We start from the raw sequence: 27286 nt of genomic DNA, 5'->3' as shown, positions 1-27286 counted from the left end.
CCAGACGCTACTGATTTCAACATGTAAGAAAGGTACAGAAAAGTCATAAAAAATGGACTTGAAACTTTGCAGTAGAATAGATTTACATATATGTATGCTAATGTAGTTTTCGTGTGTATCAATTAAACCAAGATTGTAGGAGGAGTAGCAACCCTTGTTGTTTGACCTCCCTCTCAAGAATTTTTTCACTCATATGGATATGCCACCATTTGCCGGTGAAGAGATGTAAGTGTTTTACTTATGCTTGGCACTTAGGGCCATTGAGCAGCTTGGGATCTTTTTCGAACCAGCACCTGCTGCCACACGGCACCTCGATTTATATGGTCTTATCTGAAAGACCGATCTCCAGGCCCCAAAGTGGGATTCAAACCCACAAGGTAAGGATAAACTCCTTACTTAGACAAACAGGTAGCTAGAGACAGACGGACGGACGACGAACACCTTACTTATGCACAAGCTCTTTTGGTCTCTGACCAGAAGAGATAAAAAGAACAGTTTAAGATTTAATGTATATTTATGCAATGTAGGAAACATATTATCTAATATTTATATTTTTCAGCATACCTGTAAAATACTATTTCGATAGCAGGAAAATGCTATGTTGCTTAGTCCTTTCGATGTTCCATATGAAGAATTTGCCTTCAATTTAATTTTATCAAATAAAGTGGATACATGTATAAGAGAGTTTTATGCACTGTTGAAGATATCAATATGTTTTATAGTTAACAATTCTACCAGCAAAGAAAAGTTCAAAGTACCAAAGAATGGAAAAAACATCAATACTAACTAAATAATTTAAAACTATATTTTGCATCTCATTGTTCTTTTAAAGGAAAAGAACTATCTTACCAACACTCTTTTGATGATATTAGTGTTCTTTCTCTCATCAGGTATATCCCAACTTTCTGTAACAAAATTCAAAATAAATTAAACAAGAAGAAGTATCAAATGCATATATTTCTAGATTCACTGAACATCAGTATTAGATTTGCCTATTGGGAAAAGTTCTAGAATCGAAGAATTGTCGTAAGTGCACAATGATTCTCTTACAGGTATTTTTTCTGGTAATTACACAGGCATAGTTTTTAGATTAAACTTGTTATTTTTTTTTCTCGGGATGACAGAGCTGTAATGCTGCTATAGCACTACAGAAAATATCTGACAAATACCTATATATGTCTTTTACAAAATATAACCCCAAAAAAATCACTTTCATATTGAACTTTTTACTAATCTTTATAAAATTAATATCTGGTTCTTATTCTTATGTCTTAAATAACAGTAAAAGAATTTCAATTAAACCGAAAAGGAAGCAAAAAGCACGTATTGATGAAATTACTTTCTTAAGTACTATTCTGAATTATGATGTTCAGAAAATCTCAGTTGAGTACTTTTGGACGGATTCAGCTAATAAGAATTGATATCCATGTATATTAATGTGATTTTTAGTCTGAATAATTATTTTTTTAAACAAGGACAACAAGACATAGAGCTTTTTTTGTTTTCCAGAAGCATTAACCTACATGGAATAAAATACGCATTGTAAGCAAAAAAAAAAATACAATAAATTAACGTGCAAAAATATATGCATACATGTATGTACATTTTTATTTAAACAATTTATTAATGTTTGGATTTTTTATTTCATTCCGCATTAATTCAATTGATACCTGATACATGCATGATATTTTATGAAAAATACTTGAACTTACTGGCTGTTCCATCTCTTTCATATAACTGAAATGAAAAGAAAGAAATTATGGAAAAGGTCATTTTTTCAGGAGAAAGCAATTTTCTGGAAAAAATGTTCAAATTAGCTATGGGACTGGCTCAAGAATTCGATTAAATATATACGTAATATATGATTTAATTTGGTAATGTAATGGAATGTGTTGAAAAATACGCAAAGATTTGGACACGAAATAGTTAAAATTTGCACTTTTAATATTCTATATTGATATAGCTTTTATAAAAATATGTATATATTCTGAGTATGTATATATTTCCGAAATGAATTTTCTAAGTCTACCATTTTTAATGTCTTAAAAGAGGGCACAGTAGGATAACACATTATGAATTTTATTGAATTATATATCTTTTTATACTATAAAACCAGCAGTATACGTACAATTTCTTCAGACTGTTCCACATTCTTCAAACGTTTTGTTTGCTCGCAGGGAAACGGGTACAATTCATGACATCCATTAACGGCACATTTTCTGATGAGAAATGACACACCACATATCGATTGACTCCTTCCATAACATCGGTCACAAAACTTATGCGTGCAACGGATTATCTCAAAGCTCGCCTGTAAAGAATACAAATAAATTGTCTGTTAGGGCTTTTTCTTTCGAAAAACATACATGCTGTTAGTAAATTTTCCTTATGAGATAATGTTTATGTACATAAAGTGGTATATAGGGTCAAATACCTAAGACCGACAAAAATATAAATATGTTGGTACCCATTTCTTCATTTTTATTTTTTTAAATCTTAGCATTAATACCTTCTCAATGCACGTAGAGCATTTGGTAATTTCTGTCCGACAATCCCCAGGGTACATTGTCTTCACATCAAGTAAAAAGGCAGGTTGCTGAAAATAATTTCAGTATAGAAAGGTGTTTCATAATAGAAATTTGGTAAGGCATATTCTATATAGTTTGTGATTTGATCGTGAAAACGACTACTCCATTACAGTGTTTTAATTTCAAAAATATAAACGAGTTTCGTTGTCACACTGAGAATCAACTACTCTTCATAGCATTCTCCAATACTACAAAGTGAGAATGAATGAATCCAAGATAGAGGTGACCAAAATTGCGAATATACATCTGAAATTTAAAATGGTTTCAAGGGTATGATAGAACTTAATACTATATTAGAATATTTTTATAAAAAAAAGACAACATTATTTACTTGCATATATGTGTGTTATATATCTACCTTTTTATCATCTAAGGCTGATTCCAAGTACTGAAAATATCTTTGGGGTGGAATCTCTTTATTTACACAAGCGAACCCGGGGCATTTTGTCATTATACTGCATTTCCGAAGACATGGCAAGCACAAGGAATGGAAACAATTGGTCATTTTTATTACACCCTATTAAGTATAGTAGCACATCTTACTTGTATGAACTGAAAATGTTGAACCAAATATAAGATTTAAAGACAACAAGCTTTATATAAGACAAGAACCAATATACAAATACACCATGTGGATCAACATTTATTATGACCACGTACTCTAATTTACACTCTGACTAGACGATCACAGGGCATTACAAAAATGGTTTTAATAAGAGTAACATTACAGGAAAACAAAGACGGCAGAAATCTATGTTAAGAATACAAGTTTTATAGTTAACTCAATTCCATTAATTCACTTAATTATCGTTTTAAAACTTTTTTGGTTTTTTTTTTTTTACTAACGAGGTTGGTTTCTTTCTTAAATATTTAGCCTTGATAAACATTTTTGGGAAATTTTAAATAAAAATGCAATATTTTGAAGACAATAAAGAAACAGCGTATCCTATAAACGAAAAAGAAATCTGGAATACTGTAAAATCACATATTTTTGAGGGGTCAATTTTTTGTGGTTTGTTTGAGGAGAAAATATGGGTTCGTGCGGATTTAAAATTTTATGGATTTTGAATTGTTTAGTAGTAATATCTATGAAACTTAACATTTCTTGGAGGACGGGTCTCTTCATACATCAAAAACCATGAAAAGTTAACCCAACAAAAACACTGCTTTCAAAGTAAAAGTGTACCAAATCTACATTCTTAAACTAACAGTAACATTATATTACAAGGATCCCGGCCATTGGTCGCATTGCTCTCATGGGCACTAATCAGTTTAGTATCGAAAGGTACAAATATGAAAAATCAAAGCTTTGCTTTTCTATAGAATAAGATTTTTAAATATTTTGCCAGTGCTTCCTTAATGAAAACTTCATCACCCTTTTTTGTCCGAACCTCCCCAAGGGATCATGATTTGAACAATCTTAATCTAAACTGCCTGAGGATGCTTCCGTATACATGTTTATATCATCAATAACAGCTTTGCTGTCTTTGAAAAGAATGCTTTTAAAGTTTTTCCTAATCTTTTCATTAGAATTGACGACAGATTTTACAATATTTCCCGATCATGACAAGGCGCACAGTTGTCTGAAATTGAATTATTTTGCTTATTGTTTTTGTTCTTTCCAATGTAAATTGATGTAATTATATCCCTTATTTGGTTCCATAGTGGAGAGTGTTCGCAAATGGGGCCATTTTGAAAGTAACTGGTTTGGTCAGTGAGTATGGTGGCTGTTTGTCAACGGGTAGCCAAGGAGTCGTTCATTTTACTGCATGGACATTTTTTCAGCTATTTTCTTTTGTAGATATTGTGTGGGTTTTGATACAAATTAAATGAGACCTTTAAAAGTGATTCTTCTTTTCTGCGGAAACTTAATATAGTTTTAATTTTTCAAATAAAGTTATATTTTATGTTCTTAAACCAACATATGATTTATTGACAATTGATTGTGTTCAAAGTTAAGTCTTTATTTCATTGTCAATATTATCTGGTTTGTAATTTAGTTAAATTTGTTTCTTTGTGAGAAGGGCGCGTGAGAGTGTGTTGTTCTGATATTCTTTTTTAAATTTCAATAAATTAATATGTTTTCTTTATTCCATGGGTTATCGTTTTTTCTCTACAACCTGCACAAAATCCAAAAGAACTACACAACAATATTGTTAAATGGACTTTTAATCTTGAATACTGTTCGTTATTTCCATATGTTTCATTCTCTGTGGAAGAAGGCTTGGGCTTTCATTTGAACAAACTTGAATTTATTTATCCAAGAACACTTTTGGCAAGTTTAATTGACTAAGTGGTTCTTTAGAATATGAAAATTTTCGAAGTGCCCGACACCGATGCCAACGATGACGATGACAAACAACGGACAAATTTCCATCAGAAAAGCTCACTTGAACATTCAATCAGCTCATGCAGGGTTCTAAAAAAGGTAAAATCTATTAAAACCTTCACATTGCTGTAAACTTTACCTCATTATAGCACCCACTACACATGCATTTTCCTAGAGAAACTTCAAAATACAGTGGCATCTAAATAAAGAAAAGAATATATAGCTGATCCACTTCATTGTACTTTTTAGGGTGAATTAAACATATTAAGCTCAAAATTATGAACTTCATTGCTAATAAAAATAAATTGCTGCTTGATATTCTAGGGACATATTTCTTTTAAAAATAAACACCTTATTTTCCAATAATCTTTTCGTTAAATGTCATATAAATTATGTGGGGCAGCGGGCATCTAACAAGAAAATTTTATATTCCCTGAAAAATGAGGATTTGAAAAATCTTATCAATATCCATATTTTAGGATTTGGTTGTAAAAAATGCTCTGAATATTTTAAACTGCTATTAATAAAACAGTAATAAGTATGGTTTGAATTATAAGTTAAATATTTAATGCATAGGCGACCAAAAATAAGTTTTCACGCGTCACAAGCATAATAATAATCGGGTTCAATGTAAGAACTATTATATATACTGTTAATGCGCATGTGTGACGCTATGACGGAAGTGAAGAAGGATAATACATTAAGTTTCAACTTTGGTCGTTTCGATGCGATATTTTTTATTTAAAAATGAGAGAAGTGGTAAATTTCACTACTTTTTGTGTCTATGTCATACATTTTTCGATATTCATAGATACAAATAAGTGGTTTGCCAGAACATCTTTATAACGTCTGGTTTCTGATCACAAGAAAAGCTCGGTTCCGTCTACATAAGATGCAAGTTGTTAATCATGTTTTTATCCACATACAAATAAATAAAATCTACGTAGGCGGAGATGAATATGTTCAGTGTTTCCACTTTGCAATGTCTGATTGTTTAAAACACTCTATTTATAGGCGATTGCGAGCTTGGAAGGCAGAAATCGTCTCCATATGAGTGAAAAATTCTCGAGAGGGACGTTAAACAATATACAATCAATCAATCAATCTGCTTAATCAACAGTTATTACATTAACTTCCCTATTAATTTGTTAAGTAGCTTATCTTACCTCTATATTAAGCGTATATGGAATTTTTAAAAATCTGGCGAATGTTTCTACTGTGATATACGAAGAACAATCTCCAGTCTTCGGACATTTTATAGTAGATGTTGTACATGTCCCGGCAACGCACTGAAGACATTCCAAGCAATACGAATCTTTGCAGTTTTCAAAAGTTGCAATAGCCTAAGAAATGATAAAAAGCAATTAATTTAGCAATAATTATTATTGAAATGGTATTTTAACTGAAAAATTGATAAAACAAATGGTTTGATGATTTTCTAAAGGAATATTTTTATATACTGAAAGGATTAAGAAACGCACAAGAACATCATATGGGAAAATTTTCTGAATATGTGACCGAATAATATGAAAATTGGTCAGATGTTTATTTTGGTTACTTTGCACTAAAATCACTAGTCAAAACTACTCAACCATGAAATGTATGGCATCACGTAGGGGAAATGATAAAAAGTCAAAAACACGTGCATGTTAATGATGATGATTTTGTTATAAAATTTTGTAGTACCATACTATGCATTAGAGTTATAGACATCGTTTTTGCATATTTGCAATCAGTATAAATTTCTTGCAATCGTGGTATGGCTGACGGAATCTACTGTGGGTTTAGTAATTGAATTCAATATTGCACAAGTGAATAAAAAGGAAAAAACATGCTGATATTCAGATTGTTTTCAACTTTTCAACCAAGTAAAAGTGTTTTTTGGTTGTCAGAGAGTGAACTTAAAATGTTTCCAATCAACCATGACGGTGACGTTGGCGCGTACCAACGTCACAACAAGATAGGGCTTTTCATCAAGCCACCTCGGTTATTGTCAAGGCATTATCACCAAAACTGATATTTATACAGCAGACAAACATACTCACTTTTTTCACCCTAAACTGACAGAAACTCTCCACTCTAATTTAGGCCGCGAGCTTGGCCAGCCTACGTCGATTTTACTCTCAAACGCGCACGTACGCGTCGTTTGCGTAATGTTTTTTAGCATGTTTACACTGGAAAATGTAGCTAATATTTGTCGATATTTTTTTTACAAACATTAACAAGTACCAAACCTGCTGGGTTCTGTATATTCTTTCTTTAATCGAAAATTCGCGGGATTCAATTGAGCGGGGGGATTGGTTGACTTTGGAATAGTACAGCTAATCTCAGCCATTAAGACTACCGTCGAAAGGGTTGAATAATAATGCTATGAAAAAAATAAATGCTCTGGTGAACTCAATGCACAGGAAAATCATGTTTGTTACTGATGCGAAAGGGAGATTATGAGAATTTTTAGTTTTATTTTTGGGGGGTGTCACCATATTGATATCAATATCTCAGGAACTATCAATCAAAATCGCACAAAATTTTGGTAACTTGTTGATTAAAGATGAATTAAAATGTATAATAAAAATGCTGAAAAACATATTTGAAATAATTGTTTTAATTTAACTCAAAAGTTTAATATGCGTTTCTTAATCCTTTCAGTATAATTATATTCATTCAACAAGTCGCCTGCATAACGTATTTGGTAAGAGGTCTGATTTAAAGTCGCGAAGTTGATCCTTGCGTCGTTGGTACGAATCCCACTGTGGGACGTGGAGACATGTCCTTCGGAGAAGACCGTATAAACCCAGGTCCAATGTCGCAGAAATCACTGACACGGAAAAAGATCCCTTACTGCTCAATGACCCTGAGTACCGAATATGGAACAAAATGTGTAGCTATCCACCGGCAAGTGGTGGCGTCTCCATATCAGTGAAAATTTCTAGAGTGCGACGCTAAATAACACACAATCCATTCTACTAAGAAATATTTTATATATGCAATGTCAACTCTCTCTCTCTCTCTCTCTCTCTCTCTCTCTCTCTCTGTTAAGATTTGTCTACGATAGGCAAAGCAAGATTTTAAAGCGTAGTGATTCAATCAAGGACTTACAGTTTTATTGCAAATTTCACATTTGACTCGATGGGTGTATGGTCTTTGAATCTGAAATAAATATACACAGTGTATTTGATCATAAATACTCAATTGCGTTTTTTAATAAATGAACTATGAAATCAATTTTACTTACACATATTGAATGATTGCTTTTTTCTATTTTTGATTTTTTTTAAAATTAAAATTCACCTTTACTAGAGAGCTTTGCATAGCCTGAACAGTCTCTTGTTCCACTTTTGTGTTGGATTTTGTTAAAACTTCATTTCTGGGTGTACTTTGATTTGAATTTCTGTTGTAAGTACTGCTTCCTTAATAATGCAAATAAAATAGAAGGAGTTTAATATCACAAAGAATTGGCCTGACTTGGCTTGTATCTATACAAACATGAGATTTTTTCCCCAGAAGATAATACGCTCATAAGGACCAACATGTGCTAAAGTTAAACTTTTAATGTTCATTTCATAGAAGTTGATTCTTGTATAGCAAATGCAAATCAGTGAAAGCATTTTTTTCCTTTCAGAAGAGTAAATTTAATGTATTTTATGCACAAAGTGTCGCCAAACCTAATATTTATCTCATATACACTGTATGAATGTAGGATATACATTCCTGTTTCGTAATAAAAGCGTATCAACCATTACACAATGGAATGAGGAATATTAGTATAAACTACCTGGTTCAGTCTCTATCGATATCTGAATCTGTTTACTTTTACCGATCCCTGCAGTACTTTGTACACAGAGTCTGTAAAGTCCTTCATCTTGCTTTGTTATTTTATTTATCCTCAATTTGGTTTCGGTGACGTCATATTTTCCGGGCAATTTCGGTAGATTTAATCCATCCCTCTGCCATATTCTTTTTTTAATTGGCCAAGATGATTCTATAAGTCCGTTCAATTCGACAGTATGTTTCTCCGCTGTTTGTGTGAGGGAAACTTTAGGATTTTCTAAAAAAGTACAAAAATGTATGAAATATCATTTAACTTTTCTTAAAATGGGAATAATTTTTGATGTTTAACGTTCTAGATGTAAAAAAAAATATAAATAAATCACCGCCGGAGAAATTAAACGTGATTGCTTGACTGGAGTTGGTCCCAGCTCTGTTCTCTACAACAGCCCTGTATACACCTTCATCATCTTGTGTAACATCGTTTACATACAGTGTATATTCGTTGCCACCTTTTTCTATCCTGTATTTGCATAACCTTCTCTCGTCAATAAATTTGTCGTTAGCTAGCCACCGAACATCTTTAAGTGGTGATTCGGAATGGATAGTCGTCAAAAATTTCAATTTTTCTTCCTTTTTCAAGACAAACATTTCCATCGTTACTTTGGGTAGAACTAAAGAAAATGTATGTTTTGATAATATTTTGTCACATACCTTTTGGTCAGTGTATTCATCTCATAATATCAACATTATGAAGTATATACAAGTATCATAAATTGCATATGCCAGGAAAGATAATTATACCTTATATAAACTACCACATCTACCGGTAATCAAACTACAATATTATGATGATTTGTTTATAAATTACCAGTATGATATTTATTTATTATTTTAATGGAATTTATCAGACGTGTTACACTGTACTTTTGAATATATCACAAGAGAAACCACGCTTACCGTCTGGGATTTTTAATTCAATCTCCGTACTTTCGCCCCGCCCTGCTACACTTTCTGCAATAAATTTGTATCTTCCTATATCTTTCGCTGTAAAGTTTTTGATAACAAGGGTCCGACGAGTACTGTCAAAAACTTCTGTCATATTTTGAAAAAGTATAAGATCAATTCCATCTTTTTGCCATTTTGATATCAGGAGAGGCCACCTGGATTCAATCTCTGCCACCACAGTAAAGCACTTTTCATGAATATTATGGACGAATGACAGTAATAATTTGGGTGGATCTGAAAACAATAACTTACAATTTTGATAATGACAAAGGCATGTTCAATGCATCTCATTGCAGTCTAAAACATTTTTACCAAATAAATATCTCAAAACTAGATACTTTTTAACAAAATGACATATGAGATTATCAAACAGAAAGACTTGAGAGGTTTGAAGGTTTGAAATGTGGATGAACTGAAAGAACCGTCATAACGAAAGCGATAGCATTCTTGTCATACGGTGGAAGAAAAAAAAACTAATTCAAAAGGTCATTATAAAACTAAGGAAAACCAAAGTCAATAAAGAGAAGGAAAGTAAAATATTGATGAAATATATTGAGATTTTACAGCAACTGAGAAATAACTTTTGGATCAACCCTTGGTCGAGCGCTGTTCGGAAATCTTGTGTATATGTTTCTTTCGATTGAACGTCTTTCGGTGAAGATTTGCATATACGTTTGACAAATATTAAGAATTAAGAATTCCTAAAAGCAAGATACAATTTACAAAAATTAAATTTAAATGTGTCTAGGGTAGGGGTATCCGGGGCAGTCACGAAATCAGAAAAATGTAACACCAAGATACAACCCCCTGTGGACCAAAAATAGGAGCAAAAATGATTCAACTTATATAATTTTTCAATTTTATTTTGTCATCAGAATGTGCAACTTCGTTGAAATTCTGATGAGGAATATGGATATCAGTAAAAAAAATAAGCACGATAAAGAAATATGATTATGACTACAAAGTAGAATTTTACGTTACGCCAGAGTCTTTTTACATGCGAAAACATCTGCGGCTGAAGTGACATTGAAATGACATAGCGATGCTGCTCCAGGTCGATAGACATATGCATGTTTTTTTTTTTTTCACCGGAACTTATCTAATTATCCTATATATCAAAAAATTCGTTTAATTATTTTATTTGTTTTTTACATAAACTGTTGACAAGTTTAACTGAATTTACATCTGTCCTTTATGGAGTAAAAGTAAATGTCTCAATAATTTCAGAACAGTCTTTGGATAGTGCTTTTTTTTGACAAGAAAGAATTTTGATTGTAAAGCTCTCATCATTAAGTAAAAGTCTCAATAGTTTGAGAACAGCCCTCGTATCATTCTCTTTTTATACCCCCCGCTTGAAAAGCGGGAGGGTATATAGTAATCGTTAATTCCGTCCGTCTGTACGTCTGTCCGTCCGTCCGTCTGTCCGTCCGTCCTTCCGTCTGTCCGTCCGTCCGTCTGTTACGCTTTGGGGTACCCATCTCTTATCCGCAACTCCTCCTAAACCACTCAGTAAAATTTGATGCAACTTTCACAGAATCTTTATTACACATTGCCATTGTGCACCTCCTATTTTACTTTTTGATCCGACACATATTTTGAGTTTTCCAGCCACAGGAAAACATGGACTTTTTCACCAGTTTTAACCATATGGGAGGCGGGAGGTATCATTTAGTGAGCTCATCGCTCACAGTACCTCTAGTTTGTTTTAGAAAAGAAAGAATTTTGATTGTAAAGCTTTCATCATTTGATAATGTCCTAGCCTCTACTAACTGACTTTTATGTATATTTAAATACATCATGATGTAATTCATTTACCTTTATTTATTTTTTCTGTTCTTAAAAATTGAACATTTATTAAAGTATCAAGCAATTTATATGCCGTTTAAGCTAAAAAAATGAAAGTAAAATATCAACTTATGTTTGTTTATTTAACATTATCAAATCTTTCATTGCATCAATTCCTGTGTGAGAACTCTTTGCACAAGTTCTTTTCGGAAGAGCACTCCATTCACTTACATTATATCAATTTCATAACCGGGGGTAAAAAATAAAACGATTTTAAATAAAAAGGTCATACCTTTTGGAATTCGAAAGACTTTAGTCTCGCTTATTCCTGGTCCATATTCATTTTCAATTGAAACTTTGTACATTCCTTCGTCAGCTTTTCCAACATCAAATATTGTCAGACTTGGTTTAGTCAGAAGATGTCGGCTTTCAAAATACTTTTTAGGTTGTTTGTTCAAACATATTTGCTTTCCATCCTTCATCCACTTGGGTGCTTTGGTTTTGAGATTAGACACAATCTCTGCACAAAGAAGCAAGGAATGGTTCTTTTCATTGAAGATAAGTGACAAAGACACACTCGGGACAACTGTAAATAAATGTAAAACTAATTCAGAAAGAATAAAGTTTTTTAAATAACACGTTTTCAAAATATCTAGCAAATTAAGGATACACTAAAGGTTTCCAAAGGGCAAAATTTAATTTGCTTGTAATTCTTTCATTAATAAAGAAAACATATTAGAAGTATATATCATTTGAAAGCTTGTTAAATTTACTATTTAATGATCTTCATTTAAATTTTCATTTTTATCTTATTTAGAAGTTATTAATATTTTAATGTAAATATAAGTGCATTTATATTTTATAAATCAACTTTTTTGTACTCCACCTCTTAAAGTCAAAATTTTGCCTCAATGTAGATTAAAGATTGAACTTTAAAACCGTTTCTCAGATTTTTGATAAATCTTCTTATTCAAAAGTTACATCCATTTGTCTTTCAATGTTACCAATTTATTAGCCCAATTCTACATTTCCCTCAATAATTCGAGAACTGAGCAAAATATCAAAAATCTGAGATACGGTTTTGTGAACACACATTTGAGACGCATTCTGGCCAGTTTTCAGAGAAATTGGTCAATAAATAAGGGAGCTGAATCCTTTGAAATAATACCACCAACTGTCTGATCTTACTTTACAGTAGAGGGCAAAAACCCATTACACAACACAGTCTGCCAAAGCTAGAAATATATGACACCTTGGAGATTCAGCTTTGGATACCTGTCACTTATCCATATTTCCTATGTATATTCACAAGAATGGGAGGTTCTATTCTTTATTTAGGTGCTTTTAATGAAGTAAAATAGGTTCAATTCTGAATCAGAAAGATTTCCCGGCAAAATGGCAAGAGCTAAGCTCCACCTCCTATTTCATGCTCATTAGTGACCTGTTAGATCTCCTTCCCTAAATCTAGAGTCCCTGTAGTTTAATTACTGATAACCTCTGTGTGGCTAGTGAAGAATTCCCCAAGTGGTCACAGTGATTTATTGCTCCTTTCAGTAGCAGGCAGTTACAGACCAATCAGAAGCTTCAATAACGGCACATTCACACGTGTTAGTGTTTATGTTTGATTATTGTTAAATAATTAGAAAACCATTCAATAATCAGCAAGAATTTTTCCTGCATTATAAAGCAGTGATAAGCATTGTTCTCTTAGCAAAAAATCTCAAAATTGACAAGATTCTTGAAAAAAGCCTTTGGTGTATCCTTAAGGAGCTGTGTACTCATTCAAGTTATCATATTTTACAATAGTTATTATATAAGTTTATGAACAGCTGACCAATTTCAGCTAGGAACAAATATATACTTTGACTGTGTACTCAATTAAATATAAAAACCTCTTGGAAATTTCATTAAAATGGATGCACTTTTTCCTTTGCCTCCGAGAGTTTCCACCTCACATGAGTATGAACCTTCGTCTTGTTTCCGAAAGTCGTTTATGCTTAGCGTCCTCTGGTTTTCTTGGTCCGAAATTTTATTTTCAATGATTTTTTTCCCGACATCAGACAGATTAATTTTTCTTCCATTGTTAAGCCAGTGAACACGTTCAATGGGCCATTCTGTTATTATATCTACAATTATATTCCCTCGTTGGTGATTATCGCCAAATTCTGTCTTTATCGACACTGATGGAGAAGCTGCCCAAATATAGAGGATATTATACCAGAAAAGAGCTATTTATAATGAATCTGATTTTATTTTTTAAAATGTATTAAATGGAGATGATAAATCAAGAAATCAACCACACCTTTCTCAACACAGAATTCAACACAGTTACTTGATGCTGTGTAATAAGCATTTTTGGCAGTGAGTGTATATTTCCCTTCGTCTTCTTTTCCAATATTAGATATTTTTAATTGTGGTGTATTTGTTAAAGTTCCCTTTTCTTCATATTTTATCCCGTCGTTCATTTTTAATGGTTTGCCATCCTTCATCCACTCATGCATATTGACATTAGATTTTGTTTCTATTTCAGCATTCAACAACAAGATGCGATTCTTTTTGTCGATCGACATTTCCACTGAGATATTTGGTTTATCTACATTAAAGCACGTGCACAAAGAATCATTTATCATATCGTAATCAAGGAAGGAAAAAAATTATTACACCTCATTATAATTTTTCTAAACAACGCGTTATCTGATTGGATTTAGATTATCACGTGACCGGGCCATAAAACTTCATATTTCACGGAAGCCCTCGGGGAATATGAATTTTCTTGGCTGAATAAATCTTCATATTTCCCTCACTATCATGCAATAAATGTATACTATTAATTCATTTAAAAAAAAAGGTACAACAAATCCTATGTCGACAATAAACATGATGTAATTTAGAGTAAATGGCAATCATCGTTCACAAACTACATCAACGAAACGTGTAAGTCAATCGACTTATTTAACTTTTTTCCACTGTGACAGATATGTAATACACATAGGGCAACGCGACACAAGATGTGGTTAAATAAAAACGTATTTCCCATAGGAAGGAGTGAAGATTGTCACAAATACCTGAGGTTCTTTGAGAAAAGAATAGTTTATAGTACCCACCTGAGTCACCATGGGCATTTTTTTTTAAGAAAAAAAAGTATAAAAGCTATTCTGCAATTATGTGATTCATGTACTGCATATATTCTTACATTACTCTGACACTTATGCTACTGTACCCCATCACATCCCTGAGAACCTGATATAAACAATCTCAATCGTATGCTTGGTATGAAATCCAATTCCCACAAACTGCTTCATAATATTCAAAATACCACCCCGCATTCCATTGAACAATGCAGATTATTTTCGACGTAAAATGGTTAAAAAAAATAATATAAAGATATAAAAAACTATACTATGTTATCTGTCCTTAATTTAATTTTTTTTCACTTACCCCTTTGCTCAATTCTCTGGTCACTGAAATCTAAATTTGTCTGAAACATAGAAAAAACACATTCTTATTTTTTAAAATATATCTCATTAAAAATTTTGAAAATTAAAAAATAAAATGAAAAAGTCCCTTTACATAAAAATATTTAATTTACATCCTTAAATTAATTTATGTAAAACATCTGACACGGCAGACCCATGCTAGCAATTAAGTTTCTTAATCGCAAAATTTCTTATCCGTTAGATTAAAGCAATTTTCGAAGATCTTTCTGTAAATTGGTATGATTTATATTCTCGGCCGTCGGATGCTAAGATATGCACGCGGGTTCTCACGCCTTTCACCATTCCCTCACAGAACCTTGTCAGTGAACGCGCAAACAAAAATTCTGCTGTAATTTTCCACCTTTGATATCTATTGAAACAAAATTGATTATATTTTCAATTGTTCAATTTTTCTGGTTCTGCATTATATGTTTATATGCATGATATTTTGTGTTTTTTCATACAGTCATTTATAATGTAAATAAATGGCATTTTTCAATTCACTTAATCTTAATCTTGTTTCTTCATATCAAACAGAGTTAAACTATTGTCAGTGGGTTTACATAAATGAAAATAACACCTCATTTTTCAATGTCCTTTTCAAGAATCCTTGAAAAACTGCAATTGGAACGCGACACATGCAGTATGCCACATCACAGACATGATACTCTTTATCTCTTCGTTCAGATATATCCTTCATGCAATCAAAGCAGTATCCATGTGAACAATGCATGCAGGTGGCGAAAGCCTATTGACACAGAATAAGAAAAACAAATTACATGACAACATAATGTCTTTTTATTCCCCTTTCCAATTTAAACCGTAAATGACGCATTAGGTTTTAAATGTATCCATATAAATACCTCAGCATTTTTACACTGATCACACTCTTCTTGAAAAACTGCTTTTCTCAAGAATATTTCTTTCTGTAAAGGAAAACATAATATTATTTAATACAATAATACTCTGAGATTGAATGATCGGGGGGAAATATGTATAAGTTATTTACCGTCCAGTCTTGCCCTTTGATCACATCTATGACAGCTTTCAAGCATTTCACAGGAGTTCTTGATTTGCAGCAAGGGCAATCGCAGACAATCAGATCCTCAATACAGTTCGACTGCATGTACGGTTCACTCACTACATCAGAGCATCTTAATTTTTCTTCAAAACAATTTATGCAAAATGCATGCAGAAAGGAACAAGATTTATTCCTTATCCTAATCTAAAAATAAAATTTGTATTCTTTCAAAGTATTATTTCCAAAATCTCATGACAAATAGCTAGAAAATGGAGAAAATTCAAAGTAAGTTCCTACTAACTTTTCCTTTCCATTCATAGCTGATTGGTGCTTTATAAATTTAATCAAATTTTTTTTGTTCAGCATTAGAATATAGAAACCATAATTTATACCTCGTATTCTTATGTAGAAAATTAAATATTTCGATGGTGCTTTTAAAAGATGATTAAAAAACGCGTTGCTCTAAAAGAAGTACATGGGCGTTGTAATTTTTAACAAATCGTCCCAAACCCCACTTGAGATTAGGTGTTCCTTACCGCAAATGAAAATATATATGTTGTTGAACAAAAAAATACATTATTGTTGTTACTGAATCTAATCAATGATTTCAACGATTCACAATTTATAGTTTATGTTTTTTTTTTTCTAAAATAATTCAAAATCCGTAAATATTTCTCCTAAAATCTTCAATGACAAAATAGTTTTGCATAAAAGTCTTCCCAAATTATGGCCCGATATTCTTTCTCATGGGATTCAAGTACAGAATATACCCCTTTACATGCTATACACACATTCATGTTCTTAGCTATTTGATTGCTTTTGACTATGTTTATTCAAAATTCATTACAAGTTCAAAAATTCATAAAATGTCCTTTCTAGCGAAATATTATGTCTCATAAGCGCAACTCTTCCTAAAATCATTTTGTTTTACTATATCACTATAAATACAAGAATGTCATTGGCAATTGTGACCCACTAGTATGATTTTAATCCTGACGCAATATTCAAAAGTTTTACTTTACCGGAGTATATTCCATTGTCGACTGTTGACCAACTATTGTGTCCCTAATTTTCCAAACAAGTATGTAAAGATCAAACCTGGTGTAGAAATGTGTGGTTTTACAGGTTTGAAATTAAAAAAAAAACAAGATGTGTTTGTGTAACACCGAAGTCCAGGTGTGGCAGCTTATGGTGAGGGTTGGAGTGAAACTCCAAAGTCAAGGTCAAACGGTTAAATTGTTGGCATCAATAGGTGGAGACGTTCAGAAGGAATACTCTGTGAAATATGAAACATCTAGTGCTAATTGTTCAAAAGTTATGGCCAAGGTTAGAGATTTGTACAAAGTGGCTCAAAGGTCAAGGTCAAAAGGTTAAAAAATATTTTTACCAAATGATTGACTGACTGTATATTGTTTAACGTCCCACTCGAAAATTCTTACCAATCGAAAGGTCTTGTCAAAATGAATACATGTATACCTGTGAAGTATGAAAGCTCTAGCACCAGAGGTTAAATAATAATGACCTAATTTAAAATTATGGGCAAAGTTAAAGTTTTTATTGATAAATAGACGAACAGATAAATAGATAGACGGGCTGACGGACAGGACAAAAACTATATTGCATCGAATCTTCGTTTACTGGGGCATTATATACACGACAGAAAGAACGAGTCAAACGAGCCCATACACCCCCTGTGTTTATAAGAAAGGGTCATTTAAATCATTGCTTGAGTTAAATCAGCTAATAAATATTAAGGAAAGGTATAAATATATATAAAAATGAATTCTATAAACAATGCTTGATTTTCAAGCAAAATGCATTGCATTTATATCTTTCAAGAGAATTTTTTATTTATTGTTTACCGTTTTTATGCTTCCATCATTGCATTTCCTATTGTAACATTTCTCATCGCTCACTTTGATTGAAACTGCAGTCTAAAACATAATTATTTAAATAGTTAATAGATTGTTAATAATATTGTGCAGGATATATATCCTGCATTCTGCTTAAGGATTTACAAAGAAATAGAAAGGATAGAAATAAATAAATGCTGTAGCGTCTTGTATGTTTGATGTAGTATAAGGGAGTGATAGCCAACCATCACTGGAATTTCTTTGAACATTTTAAGAAAAAATTCCAAAAGTTGCTTTGGTATCCAAGTGTCACAGCAAGTCCGCTCTAGACAGGCAATATCTTCGCTGGTGCAATTTTCATTTTTGAGAAGTTTCAGATCGGCACAGGGAAAACAATAACAGTGTGAACAGCTCTTAACTTTGACTACAGCCTAAAATGTAGAAATACACTTTACTTTCATTGTCCCCCGCTTGAAAAGTGGGGGATATTAATTTGGGTCTGTCCGTCCGTCCGTCTTTCTGTCTGTCTGTAACGCTTTCGTTTCCATACGATATCTCGAGAACCCTTTGAGCTTTCGCAATGAAATTTTCCATAGCAACTCCCTATGAGCTAAAGATGACCCTATTGATTTTGAGGTGAAAAGGTCAAAGTTCAAGGTCATAAATTCACAAATTCTGTCTGTTATAATACTTCCGTTTCCGTGCGATATCGCGAGAACCCTTTGAGCTTTTGCAATGAAATTTAAACATAACAACTCCCTGTGGCCTAAGGAAGACCCCTATTGATTTTGAGGTCAAAAGGTCAAAGTTCAAGGTTGTAAATTTATACATTCTGTCTGTATGAAACACTATCTTTTCCGGGCGATATTCTAAGAATATTTTGAGCTTTTGCAGTGTGATTTTATACCAAAACTCCATAGGACCTCTCTCACCCCTCTCAAAGTGTCCCGCCCCGCTTGTTTTATCAGTATTTTATTGTGTTACATGTCGCTATTTTTAGCACAGGGGCATCAGGAGAGTTATTACGTATAAAACAGGTTCTCGGTAGACTTTGTATTCTTATTACAGCTAATAGAACTGTTTAATGAAGGATATATTAGACACCATGCATTGTGTAAAATTATGACAATATCAAACGTGAATATATACATGTATCTGTCTTCATCTTTGCATATAATTCACACTAGTTTAAAGCGGCGCCGTGGCCTAGTGGTATGTCTATCGCTTCATGTGCGAGAGGGCCCGGCTTCGCATCCCGGAAGATCCATTTTCTATTTTTTTTCGAAATACGTTTTTTTTTACTAAATGATAGTATTTAGCAAGTGAAATGAAAAATTTATGAGGTCTGGCTTGTACAAACTCATAAAATCATCATTACAGTGTGATAAATATTCCATATAAAAAGACTCTTCAATACACATAATAAAGAATTAGCCATCAAGCCTTTATATCCATATTGGTATATTTTATTTGCTTCAGTACACATGTATACATTTAATAATTCTGCAAATTCAGTCAAGGGGATCCGAACCCCCTCCCCTTCCTCCCGAACTTTTTCCCTAAGCGGGGGACACAAATTCTCTGAATTAGCTTGTTTTCTGTTTAACTTAATATGCATAATAATCAAGCATGTGTTGCATGTACGAAATTAACATACATGTACATAGCAGTACTGAATGTAATAAGAATTTTAACCAAATATTACAAGAGTTTATCTTTCTAGTATATTTGTAAACATATGGAATAACAGATCATTTGCCAAAAATAAATCTAGGGATACTTTATTTAAATTTGCAGATTTTTATGATATATATATGGGGATAGTTTTAAAGGTCTAAGTGATACCTGTGGTAAATTGTTGCATAAGTCAGAAAGATAACGATTAAAAGGATAATAATGTTATCATGTTTATAATAAAGCTTAATTGGTAGAGTACCGAATGTCTTTTATGATGTCTTGTATTTTTTAATATTCTCACCCGATTTACACCACTTTTCCAAAATATTGTTGCACAGTACTCATCAAGTTTCTCTTTGGCTGCTGTTTATATCTTAGTAAGGAGTAAGGAACGAGCCTTAATAGAATATTTACTGGAACCAATGTGCCTGTCTTTATTTTTAAAATCTTAGAAAGATATGGTAATTCGAATTCATTTTGGTTGATGGAAAGATTAAATATATTCACAATCTGACTTATGATTTTGACGATTTCCTCCTTAGAAATTGTGCTATGAGTATAAAATGGATTATCACTTGCAGAATTAAGCAGTTCCTTTAAATATGATAAGAAATGAGCTTTTCAAATAAAGACTATATTTTTACTTGCTTTTATTTTTATATAGTTCAAAAATATAAAAACGTCGTGTTACTTATTAAAATCATTATTTTATTTTAATTAACTATACTTAAAACTTACTCGATTCCCACATAATTCATCGCATTTTTCCTGCTTGTTTGAAATTTCAAACGTTCGCCAAACCTTTAAACGAAAACAATTCTAAGTAAAGCATGTGATACAGAAACGAAAACTTGTTGAAAATAAGGAAAAAAAGGTCTACCATTTTTATTTTTCTATTAATTATATTTTTCTTTTCATTTATTTCTTTTAATTCAATTAACACATTTGAATTAATTTCTTTTTTTTAAACAATGAAAACATTGTTTACGCTGTCTAACAAAAGGGGCTTTCTTGATGAAATATATATATAAAGTAATATATTCTCTTCTATAGTACCAGTATGTCCATCTTTTGCTTCAAACACCCTTTTAGTTCAGCCGACGGTAATTGTTCTTGGCATTCAAGAACATTACATACAGGCAATGGTGTAGACGCCAATATCTCTAAGCAGCTGCCGCAAAACAAATGACCACAGTTTGACTTAAAAATTGCCTGCAAAAGACCAATATAAAAAACTTTAACTATTTTTATACATGAGTTACTTTTGATTGTATCTTTTATTTCCCAAACTTCAATACATGTTGTAAGAGTCCGTGAAGCTTCTCAATATTTTTAAAGTTAACATACATGTATTAGGTACATTCACGTACATGGATTGACAAGTTTAATCATGTTGTTTACCATGAAAAATAATTATCAGTGCTCCCTTTCAACATTTTTGGGGCTCTGTATTTATTGTGCAAGGATTCATATATCATTTTTTTGTTAGACATATTTTTAAATTAACACAATATTTGACTTTATTAACGCGGTTTCACACGTAAATCATAGAGGGCAAAATGCAACGTTACTTATTATATTATAATCCTTTGCTGAAAGGACAATTTCATTGATTGATAGTTGTACATGTATTTGGTCATGTGTCATTCGAGAATTAAAGAGGCACCATAAACCTGTGAGAGGTTTTTATTCTAGATTTTCATGCGCGATTTGTTTTTGAAAAGGAAAACGCTCTGTTCATGGTTTTACCGGGACATGCACTCGTTCAAAGCCAAATAAAGGTTAGGTATGACACCATTAAAATTTACTTTGAGAAAACATTGTGTTGTTGACCTGTCATAGATATGGTAAAAGGAGAAATTTTAGCGAGACGCAAATTTAACGATTTCTACTTAACATCTGGTATTAATTTTTAGTGAGAAGTAAATTTAGCGATTTTAAAATGCTAACTAAAGAAGCTGTTACAAATAATATGCAATTCATTATTAGAGATATTAAACTTTAGCGATGTCAGCACCCTCGCTAATAATGCCAAAATTAAATCCGCGCTAAAAATTCTACTTAAACGATATATAAATTTACATGAATTATACAGACCTTTTCACTCAAGCAGGCTCCACAGTAATTCTGTGATTATGAAATGAAAAAAAAATGAGTGATTATACACATATTTGACCAACTGTCCGCCTTTGTACCTTTTTTAAGGTAGTTAATTACTACCAGCTTTCGGTAGGTTATAAATACTTTGCTTGAAAAGACATTGTTAAATTCGTTTAACTTTTATGAAACAAATAGTAAAAAAACAAAATTATTTTACCGAATGAACAAGTAAACAAAAAAAAAACCAAAACAAAACAAACAAACAAACAAACAAGCATAAAACATACCATACATGACACTTTCCTAACAAGTGTATCAAACTCAATCCAGGCGGAGTAACGACAGTTTTTACACAATGGACAGACACAAATATTGGTGTTATCCTGGGAAGTTCTTGACTTTACCAAACAGCGTGTACAAACAACATGACCACATGTATCAAAAGAGAAGGTCGCTGCCTACAATATACATGTACGAACAGTTCTCTAAAAATGTTTTTTTGTCTCAAAAATTTGATTATATTTATGAAAAAATATTACGGAAACCGGATAAATGTTTTTTACTCCAAAATTTATCAAACTTTAAATGAAATATTACCTGCTTTATCAAACATATAAATACATGTATATACATATACAAAGGCTAATTCAAAAATTCATGGATTTTTTTTGTAAAATTTTATCCTGATTTGATGAAAGGAAACTATAGGCAAAACTATAGGAAAAAATATTTAAGATATAAATCTATTATGAAACAATGCTAAAAAAATTCACAACGTTCCAATTACCTAAAAGGTCACAAAACGTATAATTTGACCTTTAACGTTGTCTAACAATCTCAAGATGAACAACTTGATCATCAATTGATAAACTAAATATCCAGTAAATCAAAATCTCAGAAAAAGATTTAAAAGAGCTCAAGCAATTGTAATAATTACACAACTTTCGTTTTATATGCCACTTAGCACAGATTTTCTTCATTTCATGTACATGTATCTAAAAATTTAAATGACAATAAACGAGTAAATGTCTCCTTTGCATTTTCAAACATCTGCTTCTATGGTAACTGCCATAGAAACGTTATCATAAATATTCTAAATATTTTTTTATTTAAAAAGTTCAACAATGTATATTATCTCATTCATAATTTTCAACAACTTTCACTCATAAATAAATAAATTATGAAGATATTCCACAAAGTTTTGGATCAACCCTCGTATATATAATATGTAATTTACCTTTTCTTGACAGTTTGAAACACCACATTTTAAAACTGAAGTTTGATCGATCAGATTTGATTTCGAGAAAGCTCTCAAGCTGGACGCCTGTTAAAAATTATTTCAAATATTTTGAAAAAAAACTTTAAAAATCTTGATGAAATACATGCACAATGCTTTAACCAACTGATTACTGTTCTTGACCCAGTGTCCAATTAGGTCCAGTAACTCTTCACACTTACATGTAACCGAAATGCCATTTTGATCAGAAATCATTATTCACAATAAGAGTTCCCGGTTTCATTTTGTTTTTTTTAGGATAAAAAATGATCATTATTAACAACTAAACAGCAATCCGCTTATAGACAATTATATTGAACTTTGTATATTCTTATTTCGATCCCAGTTATGTTTTTTTTTCCATAAATATTTTTGAATCACAGAAAAGTGAAATAAATGAATAAAATATATTTATATTAGTTCAAAACTTATAGATCAATGGCATACTGGTGCATAAATTTTGTATCTTATCAAATGCTTGAAGAATAAAAGCTTCTTTGTTTGAAATTAGTCGATACCTATTTTTCTATCTCTGTTCAAAAGAAATCTGGAACGAAAATATGCATACTTTAACTTATTTTTTTTTTTACTATAATAAAATATAACATTTTATTTATTGAGAAATGAAGACATTTTAAATATGACAACAATGAATTATTATAACACGATTCACATTGCACCAATTTTGCACACATTATTTTTTAAAAGTAGGCTTGAATATCAAGAATGCTCATCCTTCTTGATCTTATCAGCGGACGACTTTCATAATAGACTGGATAAGGAAAATATAATATATATATATATATATATATATATATATATATATATATATATATATATATATATATATATATATATATATATATATATAAAGCACTAAAAATGACCAACGACACGAACAATAAAAATTGTCAAATTTTCGGGACGCCCTGTCCCTTCCTCAGGACAAAGAAAAAAGTTAAAAAGTCATAAGAACAAAGGAAAAAGAGAAACAAAAACAACTAGCACTACTACTAAACTACTAAACACTAGATATTTACATACTTAATTACATGATGAATTGGAAATTTTTAAAAACACTAATAAAGAAAGAAATCCGGACCGCTATGAAATGCGTCCGGTCTATCGGGTATACTCGGGCGAAGTCAATAGCGGTCCGGATTTCTTTCTTTATTAGTGTTTTTAAAAATTTCCAATTCATCATGTAATTAAGTATGTAAATATCTAGTGTTTAGTAGTTTAGTAGTAGTGCTAGTTGTTTTTGTTTCTCTTTTTCCTTTGTTCTTATGACTTTTTAACTTTTTTCTTTGTCCTGAGGAAGGGACAGGGCGTCCCAAAATTTGACAATTTTTATTGTTCGTGTCGTTGGTCATTTTTAGTGCTTTATATAAATTTCCATCCGTGACCTTGTATCTACTTGGTAGATCCGACATTTAGGATATACAGTGTTGTTGGTTTTTTAGTGCTTTTTATATATATATATATATATATATATAGTTCATTGAAATGAAATTTGTGTGTGACGGGTCGGCAGGGGATGCTCAGTCCTCCATGATACCTGATCCCACCTCTGATGCTTTTGAGATCTGTTTTTTCTCTGCTCCTATTTTATATTGCTTTGAGGAGCTTTGATCTTGGATACTGTTCGTTATCTCTATGTGATTCATTGAAATGGAAGAAAAAGAACACATGTCCTTTACGAGAAAAAGACACACCCTCGCGTGGCACAAAAACGCAGTTCCCTCATGTTTTGTGCAATATAGTCTTCGATATATATGACTGAATTCTTGAATATGATTAATGAATCGCTGTTAAGTTTGTAAGGAATGCCAATGCATTAGAGATACATGATACAAACATTTTTTTTTTCTTCGAAGGAATATTGATATCATATTGTTTTCGTCCAATTTAAGAATTTGTGACTCATATGTATGTAGAGACGTCACCATATACCGGTGATGGGTTCAAAGTTAGGCCTTTACTCGGCACTCAAGGCCATTGAGTAATGAGGGATCTTTATCTTGCCAACGCTGCCTAGCTGTCGTGACACGGGACCTTGGTTTGTTGAATGAAAAACGGTCCATATTTCCCTCATTACTTTTATGCAATAAAATATAACAGGTAATTGAGAATATTGAGAATATTGTATTACATGTATCATTTTACTTTGTGTTTCTTTAGAAACATTTGAAAAGAAGGAAGAGGGTAAATGAATGAAATTAAACAATATTACCATGATTACTCTAGCTGTGTCCTTTTTGGTGGAAATATGGATCTGTTTCATTCACGTCTAAGGAGTCTAAGTCTAAGGAGAGAAAAAAAATCAAAAGAATTATCTCCTTTTCTGTGACATTATATTTCTTTTCAGTGACATTATATTACTTTTCTGTGACATGATATTAAGACAAAACTGAGTTATCTTTTCCTCATTCGGCAAACCTTGGCTGATTCGGAAAACCATTATAATTATAGTTAAATGTAAAAAAAAATGTAGTTAAGGTTCATTGATAATGTGATAAGAGAGATAACTTTTAATAACATTAATGTCTTTTATTCCTTTATAGATTTGCCAAGTTGAAGTGTCTTTTTTTGCCTAATTTTGCCCCGCAAGGTATGCTATAATTGTTTGTATTTTACTTATAAAATGCATTTTTTGGGAAAATCATTAAGGTCCAAGCAACATTTTATATGAGTAAGCAAAGGGTTAATGTACCTTAAGGTATCCGATCCATATTAGCCTCAGATTCAATGGAATTGAATGCATAATAGATATGTATGGGCTGAATACTCAGTGTAGTTAGAACTAATTTTCATCTTTTAGTATAAGAATGTAAGAGTGGGACATGTCCTAATTTTTGACCTTCCCCTGCCCTTGACCAGTTATTTCCCTTTAATTTTACTCAATAAAAATTAATTTTTAAAAAAATATGTCTGGTAAAAAAAAAATTATTTTTAATTGTTTTTCTATTCCAAAGGATCAAATACATCTTTCCACCACGGCATTTTTGATACTGTAAATCACATTTTATTCGCGAGAACATTTTTTCGCGTAATTACGCGAGACAGTGTGCTCGCAAAAATTAAATCCTCGTGTATAATAATATTCCTTAAGATTATATTTAAGCATTGAATTCATATTTTGGGATGTCTTCGGTCCTATAACACACCTGGCCGTGCCGACAAATTGAATACCGCGCGTTAGCGCGGTATGATAATTTGTCGGCACGGCCAGGTGTGTTATAGGACCGAAGACATCCCAAAATATGAATTCAATGCTTATATTTACATTCTCTAATTTTCCCTCTGCATAATTGTTTATTTCGGTAATCTTTAATGTGAATTTAGGGCCCTGTAAAACTGGTGTGCTTTATAGACGTAACAGCCGTTTTTGACGTTTGTGACGTTGCAAAGTTAAATGACGCAAACGAACACTGCGAGGAAAAAAATTGACAAATTAATCATTAACGCACATTTGTTGTATTTTTACGTTAATTTTGTAGAGTTATAGTTTTTTAATTAAATTCAGTCAAAATAATTTATATTTTAATATTCTAGAGGATTGAAAATGCATAAAGTTCCTATTGTGTATTCTTACGCGCGGTGACAAGGTTTCGCGTGTGTTATAGAGATTTGAACGTCGTGGATTTCTAATGGATTTCATAAAGAAAATTACACTGAATGTAAATATAGAGCAATAACTATAATTGGTGAAAATTTTGTCTCACTAATCAAGTGTCAATAATTATCTCGCGAAAATATAATGTCGCGAAAATTTAGTGATCTACAGTATTTGACGTATTTATTTTTTTATCTTAAAAAACTTACTTCCTTCCATAGACTTCAATGCAATCTTCAATAATTAAATTCTGCTAAAGTAATAAAAATTTTGAAAATTTCTCTTGCCTAATCCCTTTCTACACTAAAATGCTTAAAAATAATATCAGGATATTATACAAACAACTGATACTTAAAGTTAGAAATTTTGGTCCTAAGTAGTATAAGGGGCCCCGCTAGGACCGCATTCTGATTGGCTGAGAGAAATCACGTGATCAGATTTGATTGGTGGAGGGGATAAGGGGGTTAACTGAGTGCAGTCCTAACCCTAACCCCTCTAACCCTAACCCCCTAGCCCTAACCCCCTAACCCTAACCCTAACCCTAGCCCCTAACCCTAACTAACCCTAACCCTAACCCTAACCCTAGCCCCTAACCCTAACTAACCCTAGCCCCCTAACTAACCCTAACTAACCCTAACCCCCTAACCCTAACCCTAACTAGCCCTAACCCTAACCCTAACCCTAACCCCCTAGCCCTAACCCCCTAACCCCTAACTAACCCTAACCCTAACCCCCCTAACTAACCCTATCCTATTCCTTAAATACTGGAGTTGTTTACACTGTTTACAT

The 27286-nt window shown here is 32.1% G+C and overlaps 1 protein-coding gene across 14 annotated transcripts in view; it reads right to left on the bottom strand.

The window, feature by feature from the left end:
- LOC134246166 (uncharacterized) overlaps positions 1-27286 on the bottom strand; it is a 53999-nt gene that overhangs the window by 4331 nt on the left and 22382 nt on the right. For 5 of the 14 annotated variants that reach the window (XR_009987584.1, XR_009987585.1, XM_062728486.1 and 2 more), the window contains exons 2-29: positions 25115-25186; positions 22843-22929; positions 21893-22063; positions 21603-21632; positions 20562-20717; positions 20244-20306; positions 18074-18259; positions 17838-17909; positions 15964-16179; positions 15818-15880; positions 15535-15702; positions 14917-14956; positions 13781-14071; positions 13371-13670; positions 11771-12064; positions 9646-9927; positions 9072-9359; positions 8693-8965; positions 8209-8327; positions 8017-8067; positions 6084-6260; positions 5057-5116; positions 2947-3105; positions 2510-2596; positions 2129-2311; positions 1713-1737; positions 850-905; positions 565-639 (exon numbers count right to left, since the gene is read on the bottom strand). Coding sequence is in view for 12 of the 14 variants with exons in the window: in XM_062728486.1 (XP_062584470.1) it covers positions 565-639; positions 850-905; positions 1713-1737; positions 2129-2311; positions 2510-2596; positions 2947-3105; positions 5057-5116; positions 6084-6260; positions 8017-8067; positions 8209-8327; positions 8693-8965; positions 9072-9359; positions 9646-9927; positions 11771-12064; positions 13371-13670; positions 13781-14071; positions 14917-14956; positions 15535-15702; positions 15818-15880; positions 15964-16179; positions 17838-17909; positions 18074-18259; positions 20244-20306; positions 20562-20717; positions 21603-21632; positions 21893-22063; positions 22843-22929; positions 25115-25165 (4023 nt within the window). In the remaining 2 variants the exon portion in view is untranslated. The remainder of the gene's footprint in view (positions 1-564; positions 640-849; positions 906-1712; positions 1738-2128; positions 2312-2509; positions 2597-2946; positions 3106-5056; positions 5117-6083; positions 6261-8016; positions 8068-8208; positions 8328-8692; positions 8966-9071; positions 9360-9645; positions 9928-11770; positions 12065-13370; positions 13671-13780; positions 14072-14916; positions 14957-15534; positions 15703-15817; positions 15881-15963; positions 16180-17837; positions 17910-18073; positions 18260-20243; positions 20307-20561; positions 20718-21602; positions 21633-21892; positions 22064-22842; positions 22930-25114; positions 25187-27286) is intronic. The other 9 variants (XM_062728495.1, XM_062728492.1, XM_062728490.1 and 6 more) reach the window with 9 other exon arrangements.

Source organism: Saccostrea cucullata, unplaced genomic scaffold (assembly GCF_032062105.1).
Source record: "Saccostrea cucullata isolate Sc308-1 unplaced genomic scaffold, CSIRO_AGI_Scuc_v1 ctg2125, whole genome shotgun sequence".
In the NCBI taxonomy this organism is placed as follows: Eukaryota; Metazoa; Mollusca; class Bivalvia; order Ostreida; family Ostreidae; genus Saccostrea; species Saccostrea cuccullata.
The sequence above is the reverse complement of the archived record's forward strand: the minus strand, read 5'-3'. Positions and strand labels throughout refer to the sequence as shown.